The 19,591-nt window shown below is 41.7% G+C and overlaps 1 protein-coding gene across 5 annotated transcripts in view; it reads right to left on the bottom strand.

The window, feature by feature from the left end:
* MED12L (mediator complex subunit 12L) overlaps window positions 1-19,591 on the bottom strand; it is a 777,103-nt gene that overhangs the window by 613,057 nt on the left and 144,455 nt on the right. For all 5 annotated transcript variants that reach the window (XR_012243786.1, XM_073625995.1, XM_073625994.1 and 2 more), the window contains exon 12: window positions 13,055-13,186. Coding sequence is in view for 4 of the 5 variants with exons in the window: in XM_073625995.1 (XP_073482096.1) it covers window positions 13,055-13,186 (132 nt within the window). In the remaining variant the exon portion in view is untranslated. The remainder of the gene's footprint in view (window positions 1-13,054; window positions 13,187-19,591) is intronic.

The following is a 19,591-nucleotide window of genomic DNA, read 5'->3' as shown; positions in this document are numbered from 1 at the left end:
GTCCTAACAATTCCTGTGAGCAGCTGCTCTTGCGAAAAATCATTTAGTGCTTTGAGGCGTCTTCATACATGGCTCAGAGGTACAATGGGGCAAGCAAGGCTTCATCATCTTGCAGTTCTTTCCATTGAAAAGGGCGTTTTGGAATCGGTGTCTGATGAATGTGTAATTGATCATTTTGGTAACAAACGATCACGAAGGCATACCTTGGTTCTATCAAGAGATTAACCATTACAAGCACTTCAGCTGCCTCAGTAAATTGAATTTGCTCCTGGCTGAAACTAATATTCTAAACTATACCTATAGTAGGGGTAGGGTAGCTAAAGAATAACAGTTAATGGTGGTTGGCTGTTTGGGATGCTATGTACAGTATCTCACAAAATAAGTACCCATACACCTCACATTTTTGTAAATATAGCTTTTCATGTGACAACACTGAAGAAATTACACTTTGCTACAATTGAAAGTAAAAGTAGTGAGTGTACGGCTTGTATAACAGTGTAAATTTGCTGTCCCCTCAAAATAACTCAACACACAGCCATTAATGTCTAAACCGCTGGCAACAAAAAAGAGTTTACCCCTAAGTGCAAATGTCAACATTGGGTCCACTCCAAAGTCTTAATATTTTGTGTGGTCACCAATTTCTCGCACTGCTTTAACCCTCTTGTGCATGGGAGTTCACTGGAGCTTCAAGGTTGCTACTGGAGTCCTCTGGCTCTTCCACTCCTCCATGACGACATCACGGAGCGGAGCTGTTGAATGTTTGATACCTTCCGCTCCTCCACTTGCAGTTTGAGGATGCCCCAACGATGCTCAATCTGGTTTAGGTATGGAGATATGCTTGGCCAGTCCATCACCTTTAAACTCCTAAGTCTATTTCCCAAAGACAACCCTTGGATATGGCGCTGAAAACGTGCACTCTCTGACTCAACTTCTTTGGTCGACCATTGGCGAGGCCTGATCTGAGTTTAACCTGTCCTGCTAAACCGCTGTATGTTCTTGGCCACCATGCTTCGGCTCAGTTTCAGGTTATTCGCAATCTTGGAGCCAAGGCCATCTTTATATAGAGAGCCTCAGTTCTTTCCCATGAGGTGCCACCGTGGCATGTATTTAGATCTTCCAGTATCAGAGCGATAACACCAAGTTTCACACCTGAGACCTTGTTGTAACACTAGCGACTAACGAATCACATGAAACTGGGACGGAAAATGGCAAATTTGGCCCAATTTACCCCCCATTTTGGGGGGTATACTCTTGCCAGCAGTTTAGACCTTAATGGCTGTGTGCGTTATTTTGAGGGGACAAATTTACACTGTTATACAATCTGTACACTCACAAATTGTAGCAAACTGACATTTCTTCAGTGTTGTCAGATGTAAAGATAGAATAAAAGATTTACAAAAATGTGAGGGGTGTACTCTTGTGAGATGCTATATGTACCCCTTTATTGCAAAATTATTTCCTACAGTAAGACAATGTCTGAACAAGTACAATTGTTAGTGAATTTAATCGAATGTATGCCATAGTAGCAGACAAAGCAAGGAAGGGATAAAAGAAGGCAGCAACTTTGTATCTGTGCAAGCAATGTTCAACCAGTCACAAGTGCTGTCAAATCTTTCAGTTCACAAAATCCCAGGAAATGTTCTAAGTGCAGATCCAGTAATAGAAAATCTTCAAAAGATTCTCTGGCGTATCACTTGTGTAGACAATCTCTTCTCTGTTTTACTCAGACATCAAAAATTAGTTACCGAAAATGGAATATTGTAATACTATACTACAGTTTAAAAATGATGGCACTTTACAGTACAGATTGTTTACTATATGGTTAACGAGTTGTAATATTTGTAGTTTTACTACAACAAATTGTTTGCACTTTTATTTAAAGTTTTAAACTGGTGTATTTTCAACTCATGAAGCAACTTGCACTTTTTTTTTGGTTTGTTTTTCAAGAAACTCCAAATTGTAGTGAATCAAAATACAAATGGCAAAGATCAAGCTATGGATACTACTAGTACTACAGTCGATTTTGGAGAATTTCTCCATATTGGTTATTTTTACCTCCATTTAGCATTTTGATCTTTGCTATCGTTTGGAGTTTATTGAATAAACCACTGTTATGTGTTAAATAAGTGTTATAACAAGTGTCCTAAATATCGACAAAGAAACCCATGCCATGTTTAGGGTATTCTCTCCTTCCAGTATACATCTATGAGTCTGACCCTAAAAGTGGGATAGTTCTATCTATACTATAGTCTATAGGCACCAAAATAACTTTAGCTTAATGAACCATTTTTTGTGTATTATTAATCCTGCCCCTGCAATCTGTCTCACTGCTCAATTCTCTGCCATTTAGCTGTTAAATCACTGAATATTTTTTTATTTTTTTGTTTTTCAGCCTAGTCATAACCCTGCCTTGTGTGACTAACACAGCTTCCTTAAAATGTTGCTGTCAAGAGACATCTAATGTTTAGACTTCCTTTACTGTACATTGGGGTTGATTTTCTAAAACTAGAGTGCAAAATGTGGTGCATCTGTGCATAGTAACCAATCAGCTTCCAGGTGGTATTGTGAAAGCTGAACTGAACAAGCTGAAGTTAGAAGCTGATTGGCTACCGTGCACAGCTGCACCAGATTTTGCACTCTACTGTTTGGTGTTTAAAAGTTATCTCCTGCACTGTAATTTGCCTTTAGGGGACACCTCCCGTATCGTATGTGCTTAAGGTTAAATTTACAGAGGAGATTAAAAACCTCTACAGTGAGCAAATTCTGATGGGAAAATTAAACCCTTTTTTTTTCATGGCTGTGTCAGTCACATTCAGGGGAGGTGTAACTAGGGCTGCCTGCATCCATTCAAAGGACAGAAACAAAAGTGTTTCAATGCCTAAATGGCAGAGAAACTAAAGGTGTATGGGTGGGGTGGTCTATACACAAATGGATTAAGCTAATTTTGTTGCCTCTTACCTATAGTATCCCTTTTAGTAGTGAATGGACGTGTGTAAACTGCCTTTTATGGATAGTTTTGGACTTCAAGATTTTAAACTGATGTTTATTTCACATCAGTCAGTACCTTGTACTTTTTTGGTTGTTTTTTTCACTAAACTCAAAATTCTAGTGAACCAGAACCAAAAAGGCAAAGATCAAGCTAAAATTGGCAAGCTATGGCTACAAGGCGAGTTTGATAATTTCTCCATATTAGCTATTTTTACCTGCATTTTGCTCTTTGCTATAGTTTGGCATTTATTGAATAAACCCTCTATGTGTTAAATGAGTCTTGTATAACACGTCACGTGTCTTAAATATTGCCTATGACACCCATGCGGCATGGGTTCATTGAGGTTGACTGGAATGAGAGAATAACCTAAACATGGCCATGTCCATGCCATGTTTAGGGTATTTTCTCCTTCCAGTCTACCTCTATGACCCTTGGGCCTTGTTCACACCTATGCATTTTTATTGTTTTTTTGCATTTTGCAGATTTGCACTACAGTCTATTTAACATTGTTTCCAATGAAGCACACTCTGTAGTGCAAATATGCAAAAAGCACTAAAAATGCATAGGTGTGAATCAGGCCTAAAAGTGGGATAGTTCTACAATATTTAAAAATATACTATAGGCACCAAAATAACTTTAGCTTAATGAAGCACTTTTGGTGTATGAATCATGCCCCTGCATTCCTACATGCTATCTCACGGCTCAATTCTCTGCCATTTAGCAGTTAAATAACAGATTTTTTTATTTTTTTTGTCTTTCGGCCTGACTGAGCCTAGTCATGCCTTGTGTCAGTCACTCACACTGCCTCCCTAAAATTTTGCTGTCAAGAGACATCCAATGTTTAGAATTCCTTTACTGTACATTGGGGTTGATTTTCTAAAACTAGAGTGCAAAATGTGGTGCATCTGTGCATAGTAACCAATCAGCTTCCAGGTGGTATTGTGAAAGCTGAACTGAACAAGCTGAAGTTGGAAGCTGATTGGCTACCGTGCACAGCTGCACCACCAGATTTTGCACTCTGTTTTGTGTTTACAATTTCTCATCTGATTCATGCACTGTAATTTGCCTGTAGGAGCCACCTCCTGTATGTCATGTGCTTAAGGTTCAATTTACAGAGGACTCAGAGGAGATTAAAAACCTCTACAGTGTGCAAATTCTTATGGGAAAATTAAACCCTTTTTTCATGGCTGTGTGAGTTGTCAGTCACATCCTGGGGACGAGGTTTAACTAGGGCTGCCTCACCTGCATCCATTCCATGGACAGAAACAAAAGTGATTAAACGCCTAAATGGCAAAACTAAAGGTGTATGGTCTATACACAAACTGATTGAGCTAGTTTTGTTGTCGATTACTTGTAGTATCCCTTCTAGTAGCGAATTGATGTGTGTAAGCTGCATTTTATGGGTAGTTTTTGAATTTTATATTTAAACAGATGTGTATTTCACATCAGTGAGTACCTTGCACTTTTAAGTAGTGAATTGATGTGTGTAACCTGCATCTGTTTGTATTGGATGTTGATAACTTTGTTTTAAGTATAATAAAAATACAACTTATTAAGACATTTTGTATGCTTTTTTTTTTTTTACCTGAGACAAGTTGATAGCCTGAATTTACTCTTCTGCCAATGTGTTTTGGTGTGTGCATTGAACAAAGGGGATGTGTGTGCGCAATGCCCAAGCATATATTCTATTTTGCTCCCTGCATAAGATTACTACTGACTTAAACATAGGTTTTTATAATACTCGTCGTAGGTGAGGTCAGTGTATGTCAGTTAGCCAGGTCAGTGTAGTGTATGTATGTCAGGTAGGTAGGTAAGGTGAGGTCAGTGTATGTATGTCGGGTAGGTGAGGTCAGTGTAATGGTCAGTGTGTCAGTTAGGTGAGTTTAGTGCCCATCATTGATGGGCAGCACTGGTAAGCCAGGCAGCAACCAGCAAGTTAGCTTACCCCCCACCACACAACCCCACCACCCAGCCAAAAACACCCGCGACATGACAACCCCGGATCCCCCCATGGTGCCACCATCGGCCTTCGGGCTGAAGCCCCTGGTCTTTTTGACACCTAGCAACGCCCCTGAACACATGAATGGATTGTGGAAGATCTGTGGACTGTTAATTTGATCATTGCACAGCAACACAGCACTGAATTGCATAGAATCACATGGATGCAACACCAAATCGCATGGATGCGTTTTTTTGTATTTTTAACTTTTTATTGTTTGAACATTGCACTAACACCATATTGCATAGATGCAGCACTGAAATGCATGGATGCAACACTAAATCGGACTGTTAATTTAATCATTGCACAGCAACACAGCACTGAATTGAATAGAATCACATGGATGTAGCACCAAATCGCATGGATGCGTTTTTTGTATTTTTTTAACTTTTTATTGTTCGAACCTTGCACTAACACCATATTGCATAGATGCAGTACTGATATGCTTGGATGCAACACTAAATCGCATGGATGTTTGTGTTGAATTATTTATTAATGTTTGAAAATTGCACAAGCTATGTGGAATATTTGCAATACACAGGCTTATTGGAGCACTTTTACCTATTTATTCATTCATTGAAATTTATTGCACATTAACGTATAGTATAGTATTAATAGTTGTTAATAGATTTTTTATATGTTAAGCACAATATCACTTTATTAATATTTAGTGGAAATTTTTTTATTTTTTATTTTGATAAGCGCAGCGTGTGTACAATTTGGTTTAACTATTTTGCATGGTTATGAGACATGCGTAACGTTAGCAGCTGATCATTTGCAAAGATATACTATTTTGGAGACCAGATTTGGTCAATTACCTGGAGGCTCACAGGATTACAAATTAGAATTCATATGGTGCCCATACACTAGATGAAAAATCGTTTGAAAATCTGTAATTTAGACAGTTTGTTGATTTTTCATCCAGTTAATAGGCACAAATCGAAAATCTGTTGTGATGTTTTTAAGCCAAAAAAAAACTTTTGCCGAACGGACAATAAATGTGTTTCTCGCTGTACGTACTGCGCATTTGTGACCCAGTAAAAAAGAACGAACAAGAAACCGATTCATTTAATTCCACTGAATGATTTATCGTTTGAAATTCAGTCATTACATGAGGGCAATATCGTGACAGGGTCTGATGAATTTAAGAATGGTTTGAAGAACACAATGAGTTTGAGGTGTTGACTCAAAATCCTCCAGATCTCAATCTACATGATTAACCTGTGGGATGTGCTAAAAAACCATATCTAATCTATGGTGGCCCCACCTCGCAACTTAAAGGATCTGCTACTGATGGCTTGGTATCAGATACCACATCGTACCTTCAGAGGTCTAGTGGAGTCCATGCCTCCATGGCTTACGGTGGGTGGTCATAAAGTTATGGCTGATTGATACACACATATACACATACAATACAGGCACACTATAAATTCACTTCTTTGCAAACTCCCATACTCTTGCTGTAGGAGGAGCAAAGAAAGAGTTGTGGCAGTCTGAGTTTTATGAACAAAGTTTAAGGTGAGGGGATTTTTAGAAAAGCAGAGGTACATGTATAGGAGTTTGCAGAGGTAGAAGCATGAGAATTTGAGTAGAAGCAGGGGTATGAAAATTTGCAGAAAAGTAGAAGCAGAAATTGGAGAATGGGAAAAAGGTCCTGATTTGGTCTGAACACAGGGTCAGACCAAACTTTGTTAGTTTGGAATTACAGTGACGTTATTGACCAATATGATTACGTTCATGTTTGGTCAATGGTGTCTCCCAAGGGATCCCATTTCTTGGTTTACATTTAGCTGTCAACTGCTGAAGCTGTCATGTGCAAGTCAGCAGTTGTAAGGAGAGGATTGTGTCAGTGGGTCCTTCTTTCAGTGGGTCGAACATGGATCTGCATCACTGGATGATGTGATTACCACTGGATGTACGTTGTGAGATTTAAAATTTTTTTTTAACCACTTCCCTTCCCAGCCATTGTAATAGGACAGCCGCAGGAACACTCTGTCCCTCCGGGCGGGCGTCATATGACATCCTCAGCTTTCTGGCGTTGTAGGGGGTGCATGCCCGCCGCGTCCCTAGGGAGCCGATGTGCGTGCCCGGCGGCCACGATGTCCGCCGGGCACCCGCGATCTGTGTGTGTAAACACACAGATCGACATCCTGTCAGGGGAGAAGAGACAGATCATGTGTTCCTAGTATATAGGAACACCGATCAGTCTCCTTCCCTAGTAAGTCCAATCCCCCAACAGTTAGAACCACTCCCTAGGTAACGTGTTTAACCCCTTGATTGCCCCCTAGTGTTAACCCCTTCCCTGCCAGTGACATTTACACAGTAATCAGTGCATATTTATAGCACCGATCGCTGTATAATTGTCAATGGTCCCAAAATAGCGTCAAAAGTGTCCGATGTGTCCACCACAATGTCGCACTCCCGATAAAAATCGCAGATCGCTGCCATTACTAGTAAAAAAAATTGTAATAATAAAAATGCCATAAATCAATAACCTATTTTGTAGGTGCTATAACGTCTGCGCAATCCAATCAATAAATGCTTATTGAGATTTTTTTTTACCAAAAATATGTAGAAAGAATACATATCGGCCTAAACATTTTTATTTATTTTTTTAAATTGGGATATTTATATAGCAAAAAGTAAAAAAATATTGTGTTTTTTTCAAAATTGTCGGCCTTTTTTTGTTTATAGCGCAAAAAATAAAAACCACAGATGTGATCAAATACAACCAAAAGAAAGCTCTATTTGTGGGTAAAAAAATGATCAAAATTTAATTTGGGTACAACATCGCACGACCGCGCAATTGTCGTTCAAAATGTTACAGCGCTGAAAGCTGAAAATTAGCCTGCGCAGGAAGGGGGTGAAAATGCCCTGTATTGAAGTGGTTAATGAAGGTCTGGTAAAAAACAAAAAAAAAGTGTGTGTTTTTATTCACTGTGTTTTTTTGTGAATGAGCAAGGGTATTATGTGCCCTTTACTTGTTCACGTGGGGGGTGGCATCTGGGGGAAGTTGCCCCCATATTGGTAAAGGGGGCTTCCAGATTCAAATAAGTCCCCTGCCTGCAGATCAGGTTGTGCAGAAGAGGCCTTTTTTCAGTTAAGGCTGCATTACATGCTGTTTATACTCGCTTAGTCACTATGAGATTTGTTTTCTGTATTCTGCAAAAAAAACTGGTTGATCCTGCTGCTCTCTATCTCCCCCTTCTGTTCTTGTCCCCAATTCACCTTGGGAGTTCCTTTGCTGAGCATTTCCTCCCTTTCACATCTGAGCAGCAGATGTGACTACAGAGTCACACATGTGGGCGTATACAAAGTGGTCAATGACAGCCCACTCCCTCCCTCCCCCTCCATGCACACTAACCAGCTAAACACAATGGGGTGGGATTTTACATGTCATTTAATGGAGGCTTCACCTCCCTGTTATTCTAAGATACAGGCTAGAAGGGTCATGACACAGCTTATGACAGGCAGAAATCTACCCACACCATGTTATTTCCACAAAATAATAAAGGTTTGATTTCAAATATATATTTGCAGTACCATTTAAAACAGTTTACTGATATTAAGTACTAAACTCCCAAAGGCTTTTTCTTTTTTTTTTAACCTGTGACCAATAGCAGAGGACTAGAAGCTCCACTTGCTTATGTTTCCCTGCAGAGAGACTGGGAAAGATCTGAGTCACGTGACAGCTGTACATTGATTAGGAAAAAAATACTTTGATTTTTTTTTTTTTAATAATTACAGTGTCATCATCCATATACAGAAATAGAAGGAACAATGTATATTAAACAGTGTGTGTTTAGTATTACTTATGGGGTAGCTGCACACTCATTCTTCTGCTTTCCTGGCTAGCCAGGCTGTACAGTCAGCTAAGAAGCTGGTGTGGATTTTTTGGGGCACCCTTTGCCCTTTTGTTCTTGATTTTTACATAGGTGTTGGGTGAACCTGTCTTTAACCGAACCCAGGTACATTCTGCTCATGCCTATTTGTGAGTTTGACAAGGAGAAAAGTTTTTGAAGTTTGCAGAGGAAGAGGAATTTGAAGTATGCAGAAGAGCACAGTTATAGGTATGGGAATTTGCAGAAAAGCAGAAACTGAGGTAAAGTAGTTTGTGAAGAAAAGGAAACCGAGATGTGATGGTTTACAGATGAGCACAGACAGAGCTATGGGAATTTTATAGAAGAAGAACACAAGTAAAGATTTGGATTTGCAGAATAGCATAGGTAAAGGTATTGGAGTTTGCAGAGGATCAGAGGAAGAGATTTGGGTGTTTTCAAAGGGTCTGAGGTATGGGAGATTGAAAATGAGAAGTAGAAGCATAGACATATGCAGAGGAGCAGGGGCAGAAGTATGGTAACTTTCATTGGGGTAAGGGACTTTGCAAAGGATCAGAGGAAGAAGCATGGTAGTCTGCAGTGAATAAGAGGTAGAGATATGGTAGATTGCATAGGATCAGGTTTAGTAGTATGGGAGCTTGCAAAGAATCAGAGGTAGAGGTAGTGGAGTTTACTGAGGATCAGATGTAGAAGCAGCGCAGCTTACAGAGGATTAGATGTAGGGGTATGGGAGTTTGAAGAGGACCTGAAGCAGAAATATAGGGTTTTTCTGAGGATCAATGTTAGAAGTATGCAAGCTTGTAGAATATCAGAGATAGAGGTACGTGACTTTGCAGGGATCATAGGGAAAGATATTGAAGTTTTCAATACGAGGTAGTTTGTAGAAATACATTAATAAAAATAAATACATTGTGTGATGATTCACTTCAAGTATCCAATCATCTGCAGATAAAATAAACAGGGATTTTCTTTTCACGTATTTGGATAATGGAAGTGAACATTCACCCAATTATTGTGTGAACATTCTAATTGTTGGGTGTAGCTCTTTTTGGAAAAGGAAAAAGCAATATATTCCTTGGAGCAGGCAGGTAAATGAATCTATATGTCAACATACTTCTTGATATAGAATCTGATTATGTGTATGCAGTAAAGTTGTAGATTTATTATTGAAGGGAACATCTAGAATAAAGCTGGCCATAGATAGGCAGATATCTTTTTTTCCTGACTAACATGAACTTTGTACACATTATGCGCCACAAACTGACAACGCTTTCCAATTCATTTTTGATATTCAAAGCAAACTCACCCATCCATCCATGTCTCCATTGTTTATTTTGGTGAGAAATCATTTTGAACAACGCCCCCCAGCATTTCTAGATGCTACCATCTTGAGTAGGGGCAGATGATACAGATATAACTTCCTAGAATCCATCTGCCCTTAGCTCAGGCATGCAGGCAGGAGGGTGTGCCTAGCTGAGAAAGCCCCACCTCCTTTTCTCTGGATGAAAACAAAATGCCCATGAAGACTCCTGCGATGTATGACTAAGCCAGAAACCAGGAAGCAACTGAAGAAATGTAGAAAAAAAATGAAAACACGTATGTATAATTTACCTTCTTATCTATTTACTAATGCCAGTAGCAAAATGATTAGAAATAGTTCATCTTGCTTGAGAGAGTTTGGTTCCACTTTAACCTCCCTCTTTTTTCTTAAACAGAAGGATAATGCCATGTTCATGTGGAGATTTCCCAACAGAAAATCTCCCTGTCTAAAAGTGTTCATTATCACAAAATAACCCCTTCCCGCCGAGCGTACGCAGATGTGTGGCCTCGGCTTTCAGGGGGTTATACCGGGATGATGCCCGCAGCTGCAGGCATCATCCTGGTACCGTTTTTTAGAGCCGGCGATCGGCTTTCTAGGGATAACAATCGATGCGGCTAAAAGCCACTCAGCTGTTATACCAGAGAAGCGGGAGGGACGTCCCCCCCTCCCGCCGCCTCCCGCCACTCTCAACGAGCCTCCCGTCCCACCGAGAGACCCGATCTTCAATCCGCCACCTCCAGCAGCTGGGGACAGACTGGCACGAACCCGGAAACGGCTTCATTCCAGTCTCCTGATTGTAAACACGGAACGACGTCATGATGTCACTTCCCGTTTACTTGGCTGCCAATGGCACCGGTTTTAAAAAAAATATACAGTATTCAGAATCACCAAAAACAGCGATCTGAAAATTTTGAAGTCCAAAGGAGGGATCGGGGTCTTTTAGACCCCCAATCCCTCCATAAATAGTACCTGTCACCACCTATTACTGTCACAAGGGATGTTTACATTCCTTGTGACAGCAATAAAAGTGATCATTTTTTTTTGGAAACACAATTTATATAAAAATAAATAAAATAAATAAGAAAAAACATTTTTTAAAGCGCCCCCGTCCCCGTGAGCTCGCGCAGCAAAGGAAACGCAAACGGAAGTCGCGCCCGCATATGTAAACGGTGTTAAAATCACACATGTGAGGTATCGCCACGATCGTCAGAGCGAGAGCAAAAATTCTAGCACTAGACCTCTTCTGTAACTCTAACCTGGTAACCGTAAAAAAATTTTAAAGTGTCGCCTATGGAGATTTTTAGGTACCGTAGTTTGTCGCCATTCCACGAGTGCGTGCAATTATAAAGCGTGACATGTTTGGTATCTATTTACTCGGAGTAACATCATCTTTCACATTATACCAAAAAAATGGGCTAACTTTACTGTTTCTTTTTTATAAATTCATGAAAGTGTCCCTTTTACCAAAAAGTTGTGTTTAACCACTTCAATACAGGGCACTTAGACACCCTCCTGCCCAGACCAATTTTCAGCTTTCAGCGCTGTCGTAGTTTGAATGACAATTGCGCAGTCATGCTACACTGTACCCAAACTAAATTTTTATCATTTTGTTCCAACAAATAGAGCTTTCTTTTGGTGGTATTTGATCACCTCTGCGTTTTTTATTTTTTGCTAAACAAATAAAAAAAGACCGAAAATTTAAAAAAAAATAAAAGTTTTGCTTTTGTTTCTGTTAAAAAAATTTGTAAATAAGTAAGTTTTCTCTTTCACTGATGGGCACTGATAAGGCGGCACTGACAGGCACTGATACAGTGGCACCAATGAGCGGGCACTGACGGGCACTGACGATGGGCACTGATATGCGGCACTGATGGGCACTGGTAGGCGGCAATGATGGGTGGCACTAATATGCAGCACTGATGGGCATTGATAGGCGGCACTGATGGGCACTTATGGGTGGCACTGATGGGCACTGATAGGTGACACTGATGGGCACTGAAAGGCGGCACTGCTGGGCACCGATAGGCGGCACTGCTGGGCACTGATACGCAGCACTGATAGGCATCCCTGGTGGCACTGGCAGTGGTAGGCATTGGAGTGGGCACTGATTGGCAGCTGCCTGGGCACAGATTGGCAGCTGCCTGGGCACATATTGGTATTTCCCTGGGGGTCTAGGGGGCATACCTGGTGGTCCAGTGTGGTGGCCATCCTGGTGGCTTCCCTGGTGGTCCTGGGTAGGATCCGAGGGGGGGCTGTGCTGTTAGACGCAAGTGAGGAAAAGCCGATCACCGGCTCTTCCTATTTACATCGTGATCAGCCGTGATTGGACACGGCTGATCACATGGTAAAGAGTCTCCATCAGAGACTCTTTACCTAGATCGGTTTGTAGGGTGTCAGACTGACACCCTGCAACAACGTTCGCCGCGATGTGCGCCCCTGGGGGCGCGCAGCGGCTCGATATCCTGATCACGTCATATGACGTCCGGTCAGGAATATCAAACCACTTTGCCGCCGTCATTTTGTAATAGGGCAGGCAGCAAGTGGTTAAAAAACCGCTGCACAAATACCGTGTGACATAAAATATTGCAACAATCGCCATTTTATCCTCTAGATTCTCTGCTAAAAAATATATATATAATGTTTGGGGGCTCTAAGTAATTTTCTAGCAAAAAGTATGGATTTTAACTTGTAAACACCAAATGTCAAAAATAGGCTTAGTCATGAAAGGGATAAGGAGTTAACAGACAGGGAGAATCACTTTTAAAAATCAAGCCATGCATGTCCACCCTAAAAATGTAAATGTTTATGGGGCAAAAGATTCGATGTATGCTGGCCCCTTTGGAAGGATAATGTAAAAAAAAAAAAAAAAAAAAAGGCTAAAGCACTGACTACTTTTAAAAACTTACCTCTGCCTCTATTTCCAGCTGTCTTTTCTCCAGAAGTTTGGCCACCACCATGGCCCGATGTTTTCCAGAACGCTTGCTGCTAACAGCCCATTCACAGAGTAATGTGACCACAGCTTCATCACTGGGAGGCACCTAATCCAATACAAATACCATACCGAAGTTATAAGAAATCATTGTTAAATTACTCGATTTCTTTTTTTTTTTATTCCATATTTAGAAAGGTTTTACGTTGTACAGAACATTCAAAGGAACTATACATAGACATTAAAGGGATTAGTAACTCAATATGACAAATACAGCATGCACATATTGGATAAAGAAGAGAACAGTTGAGTCACAGAAGTTGTACACATTGAGGGCAAGTCAAAAATGACATGTGCAGCTGTTGTGGAACAACATACAACCAAGTTTTGTGTAGCCCAACAAAGACGGGCATGGGGGGTAATCGTAAGATAAAAGAGAAAATCAAGAATGACTAAAGGCCTGTACACATGATAAAAAAATTCAACTTAAATTTGGTCCGGCGAACGATCTGCTGATTTTCGGATTGTTAGTATGATGCTTTCGAAAGCCGATTCCGATTTTTCGAACGACAAAAGCAGATGTGCAGACTATGAAATGTATTCGTACATGAACACAACATACGATTTTTGTTTAATTAGTAAAGTTTTCGTCCAAAAAAAATCAATGGCGCGTACACACGACAGGACTTTATGGCATACTTGGTCCGTCGGACAATTCGATCGTGTGTGGGCTTCAGCTGACTTTTTTTTCTCAAAAGTTTGACGAACCTAGAAATGAAACATGTTTCAAATCTGTCCGACGGACTCGAGTCAGGTCGAAAAGTCTGCATGTCTGTATGCTAGTACAACGGACAAAAAACGACACTAGGGCAGCTATTGGCTACTGGCTATCAACTTCCTTGTTTTAGTCCGGTCGTACGTCATCACGTACGATTCCGTCGGACTTTGGTTATCGTGTTCAGGCAAGTCCGTTCATTCGGAAAGTTTGTCGTAAAGTCCGTCGAAAAGTCCGCAGGACAAAGTCTGCCGTAAAGTCTGTTCGTGTGTACGCGGCACAAGACTACGCATGCTCGGAAACGAAAGAATAAATACACAACAATTTAACACATTACGTCACTTCTGAAGTTGTATTCTGTTGTACGAGAATTTTCGTATGATGAGTAACCTCTTCACTTTCGACATGAGACTAGCATGCAACAAAAAACGGACGAAAATTTGTCCGATAATCTGATCATGTGTATGAGGCTTAAGAATCGAAAAAAAGATTAGGGAAGTTCCAGGCTTATTCATATTAGGGACCACCTGGTGAATTTCCTAAAATGCAGGAATAAAGACTATTTATGTTATAGGGATCTTTTAAAGCGAACATTTTTTACTGGTAATAGCATAGCACAGGTAGATTTATGGTAGTTTGAGGAGGAGGAGATGTAAAGGTACAGACAGTACTGACTGGACCTAAATGCTGTGGATATACCTTAAAAGCTTGTAATGGTAATTTAAATGTAAAATGTATCCTTGACAGTACAAAATACAACATTGCTAGAGATGGTAGTATCCCTAGCTTCTATGAGGTTCTAGAAGTTATTAAAAGCGTCAAGAAAGACACCCAACAGTTAACCAAATAAGTTAGTAATAACTGGTTGCAAACCCTTACATATACAGGTGAAGTGAATGACCTCAGATGATAAACAGAAATTAAACAAATTATCCTACATAAGTTGTACATGTTTATCTGAAGTCTTCTCTTCTCTACATTTGTTCAAAGTATTGAATGTTTAAAGCTTGTCTAAGCTGTCAGAAAAAAAAAAGGGGGGGGGGGGGTTGGGGGCTGTAGAGTTTTTACTCTACAGAGCTCAGTGATGAGAGCTCCGAGATCTGATTGGAGGGAAGGGACACACCCATTCCATACAGCACACAGGAACAGAGCTGAGGGTGGCAATCTGCTGGAGGTCCCTCCCCTGTCACTTTTTTCTCTTGGTATCAAAAGTGATTCATGCTGATAGCACAGGAACAAAGCAACAGGCAAAACAACACTTAGTGCTCCTAAATAAGACAAGTAGACACTATAGAGGGATATGCTTTGTTCATATTTCATGTTGAAGGTTTACAACCACTTTAAGGGCTTGATCTAGAGCCAACATTAAAGTGATAATAAAGGTTCTGCTTAAAAATAAATAACAAATAACACACATGTTATACTTACCTACAATGTGTAATAGTTTTACACAGAGCAGCCCCGATCTTCCTCTTTTTGGGTCCCCCACCGGAGCTCCTGGCTCCTCCCTCCTGCTGAGTGCCCCCAGAGCAAGCTGCTTGCTCTGGGGGCACTTATGTGTGCTCGCTCCCGAGCTGCCCCTGTGTGTCCAGAACACACAGAGCGTGGCTCAGTCCCGCTCCCTCCTCACTGGCTATGACTGTTCATTGGCTCCCACTGCTGTGTCCCAGCCAACGAGGAGGGAGAGACCCAGGAGAGCCACTGTTCTCGTGCAAATCACTGGATCGGGATCGGGCTCGGGTAAGCATTAGGAAGGGCTGATGGGGGAGATGAACACTGAAGGTTTTTTACCTGCATGCATATAATGCCTTCAGCTTTTACAACCACTTTAAGCACTCCCTCTATAACAAAAATGAATCTTGTTACTTACAGTACTAGTTACTTACCTTGTAGCTATTACTACTGAATTTGCCTACATCTGACCTCCTTTTCAAAATGCTAGTCTGGCTGTTATTCCAACCCACTGCCTTTACTACTAGCTGGGACACTGACCTAAGCAATTAGGTCAGGAAAAAATCCCCTAATATTTTCATAGGGAGAGATCAGCAATGGCAGTTCTATGTTTACTTCATGACAAATTTTGTTTAAAGCTGCTTTAATGTCCCTGCTTTACTTAGATCTCTGTCCAAACTTTTTTTCTCTCATCAGGGCGAAACAGTGCTCACAAAACAAAATGTGTACTGCTGATTTACAGCTAACAGGAAATCTTCAATGAGTACGGAGATATACAAACCACGCTGCAATGCTGGAGGAATATGTTACGCAATGGCGTTGTTTTCAGCAAGCTCCACATCTCAGAGTTTTCTCTGAAATATACATTGAAACTACATGAAGGAAATTCCCTGTTAGTGACATTTCACTCCCCTGTATATAATGCAGAAGAGTTTTCATTGTGATGACTAAATACATAAACCAGAGTAAAATTCAGCAGCTCATGTTGATAAGAAAATGTTTATCACGCTAAAAAAAATATATAACACACAAGAGATATTCAGCATACATGAAATAGGCAACAAACACATTTTTAACAGAAACTAAACACAGAAGTATAGTTAGTAGACTAGAATATACAGATGGATGGATGGAAATGCTGAGAAATACAGGCAGATACTTGTTTATCATGTCAAACCATCAGGGAGGCATGTGATTGGACCCAAATGTATTCTGCAGCAGGACAATAACCTCAAACATACAGCCAATGTCATTAAGAACTATCTTCAGTGTAAAAAAGAGCAAGGAGCCCTGAAAGTGATGGTTTGGCCCCCACAGAGCCCTGCTCAAACACCACCCAGTCTGTCTGGGATAGGGATGAGCTTCGTGTTCGAGTCAAACCCATGTTCGACTCGAACATCGGCTGTTCGATCGTTTGTCGGATTGCGAACGATATGGGCCGTTCGCGCCAAATTCGCGTGGCGCGTCACGGCCCATAATTCACTGCGGCATCGCAGTGCATTGCTGGCTGATGATTGGCAGTTAGGGTAGTGCGTCCTCCTCACAGTGTTCAGCTAAAGCTACAAGTTAGGGTAGTGCGTCCTCCTTAGTGTTCAGCTAAAACTACAAGTTATTGTAGTGCGACCTCTGCACAGTGTTCAGCTAAAGCTACAAGTTAGTGTAGTGCGTCCTCCTCACAGTGTTCAGCTAAAACTACAAGTTAGTGTGGTGCGACCTCTGCACAGTGTTCAGCTAAAGCTACAAGTTAGGGTAGTGTGTCCTCCTCACAGTGTTCAGCTAAAGCTACAAGCTGGTGTAGTGTGTCCTCCTCACAGTGTTCAGCGAAAACTACAAGTTAGTATAGTGCGACCTCTGCACAGTATTCAGCTAAAGCTACAAGTTAGTGTAGTGCGTCCTCCTCACAGTGTTCAGCTAAAACTACAAGTTAGTGTAGTGTGACCTCTGCACAGTGTTCAGCTAAAGCTACAAGTTAGTGCGTCCTCCTCACAGTGTTCAGCTAAAACTACAACTTAGTGTAGTGAGACCTCTGCACAGTGTTCAGCTAAAGCTACAAGTTAGTTTAATGTGACCTCTGCACAGTGTTCAGCTAAAGCTACAAGTTAGGGTAGTGCGTCCTCCTCACAGTGTTCAGCTAAAGCTACAAGTTGGTGTAGTGTGTCCGCCTCACAGTGTTCAGCGAAAACTACAAGTTAGTGTAGTGCGACCTCTGCACAGTGTTCAGCTAAAGCTACAAGTTAGTGTAGTGCGTCCTCCTCACAGTGTTCAGCTAAACCTACAAGTTATTTTTTTGCGAGCTCTGCACAGTGTTCAGCTAAAGCTACCTGTAGACGGTTGGTGGTGTTTTCCTGATCCTATCACTACCGCAGGCAGCTAAATAAGCTACAAGTTATTTTTTGGCGAGCTCTGCACAGTGTTCACCTAAAGCTACCTGTAGAAGGTTGGTGGTGTTTTCCTGATCCTATCACTACCGCAGGCAGCTAAATAAGCTACAAGTTAGTGTAGTGCGAGCTCTGCACAGTGTTCACCTAAAGCTACCTGTAGAAGGTTGGTGTTTTCCTGATCCTATCACTACCGCAGGAAGCTAAATAAGCTACAAGTTAGTGTAGTGCGAGCTCCGCACAGTGTTCAGCTAAAGCTACCTGTAGAAGGTTGGGTGGTGTTTTCCTGATCCTATTACTACCGCAGGCAGCTAAATAAGCTACAAGTTATTTTTTGGTGAGCTCTGCACAGTGTTCACCTAAAACTACCTGTAGAAGGTTGGTGGTGTTTTCCTGATCCTATTACTACCGCAGGCAGCTAAATAAGCTACAAGTTAGTGTAGTGCGAGCTCTGCACAGTGTTCAGCTAAAGCTACCTGTAGAAGGTTGGGTGGTGTTTTCCTGATCCTATCACTACCGCAGGCAGCTAAATAAGCTACAAGTTATTTTTTGGCGAGCTCTGCACAGTGTTCACCTAAAGCTACCTGTAGAAGGTTGGGTGGTGTTTTCCTGATCCTATCACTACCGCAGGCAGCTAAATAAGCTACAAGTTATTTTTTGGCGAGCTCTGCACAGTGTTCACCTAAAGCTACCTGTAGAAGGTTGGTGGTGTTTTCCTGATCCTATCACTACCGCAGGCAGCTAAATAAGCTACAAGTTAGTGTAGTGCGAGCTCTGCACAGTGTTCACCTAAAGCTACCTGTAGAAGGTTGGTGGTGTTTTCCTGATCCTATCACTACCGCAGGATAAGCTACAAGTTAGTTTTTTGCGAGCTCTGCACAGTGTTCAGCTAAAGCTACCTGTAGAAGGTTGGTGGTGTTCTCATACTACAGGCAGGCAGTTGATTTTGCTAGCTACAATATCAGTACACATATATATATATATATATATATATATATACACATATATATATATATATATATATATATATATATATATATATCCCAGCTTAGTGCAGCTACAGGCCATTAGTATGTCTGGAAGGCCAACAAGGAGAGGCAGACAGTCACAAGCCAATAAAAGAGGGCAAGCAGGCTCTGTGTCTAGAGGCAACAGTGCTGGTCGTGGAGAAGGTGCATCCTCATCAGCACATGGCCGTGGGACACACTTGGCCTTTTTTTCGGCAGCTGGCTGCGTTGAGCCGCAACATGTGGAAGACTTGGTCGAGTGGATGACCAAGCCGTCATCCTCCTCATCCTCTCTCACCCATGCTCAGGATACTTTGTCTGGAAAAGCAGCGGCCTCTTCCCTCGGCTCAATGTCATCAGTGACTCCTTCCCTAGCCCCACCATGTCCTCCTGAGGAGTCCCTTGAACTGTTTGACCAGTGTTGGGTACATGCTCCAGGAGGATGCCCAGCGTTTGGAAGGCTCTGATGATGATACTGAGCTAGATGAAGGCAGTAACGTGAGCACGGACAGAGGGGGTGCCCAAGAAGGACAGCAATCTGGCAGTCATGCTCCCCAGTTTTGCCAGGGGAGGTTTGCTCCAGTGATGAGGAGGGAGGGGATGATGAGGTCACTGACTCAAAGTGGGTGCCTGATAGGAGAGAGGAGGAGGAGGAGGCACATCATCAACGAGGCAGGATGCCCTCCAGGGGCCAGCCTAAGGGCAGCACACTGACTGCATCACACCCCAAAGCTCCGCATGTGCAGGGCGCTGCAGTCTCTGCGCGTTTATCAAAAAGTTCTTTGGTGTGGGCCTTTTTTGAGACGAGTGCATCAGATCGCACCGCTGCTATTTGCAACATATGTCTCAAGCGTATCTCACGTGGCCAAAACATCTCCCGCTTGGGCACCACATGCTTGACC

Source organism: Aquarana catesbeiana, linkage group LG04 (genome assembly GCF_042186555.1).
Source record: "Aquarana catesbeiana isolate 2022-GZ linkage group LG04, ASM4218655v1, whole genome shotgun sequence".
Taxonomy (NCBI): Eukaryota; Metazoa; Chordata; class Amphibia; order Anura; family Ranidae; genus Aquarana; species Aquarana catesbeiana.
This window is presented reverse-complemented; position numbering and strand designations above follow the sequence as displayed.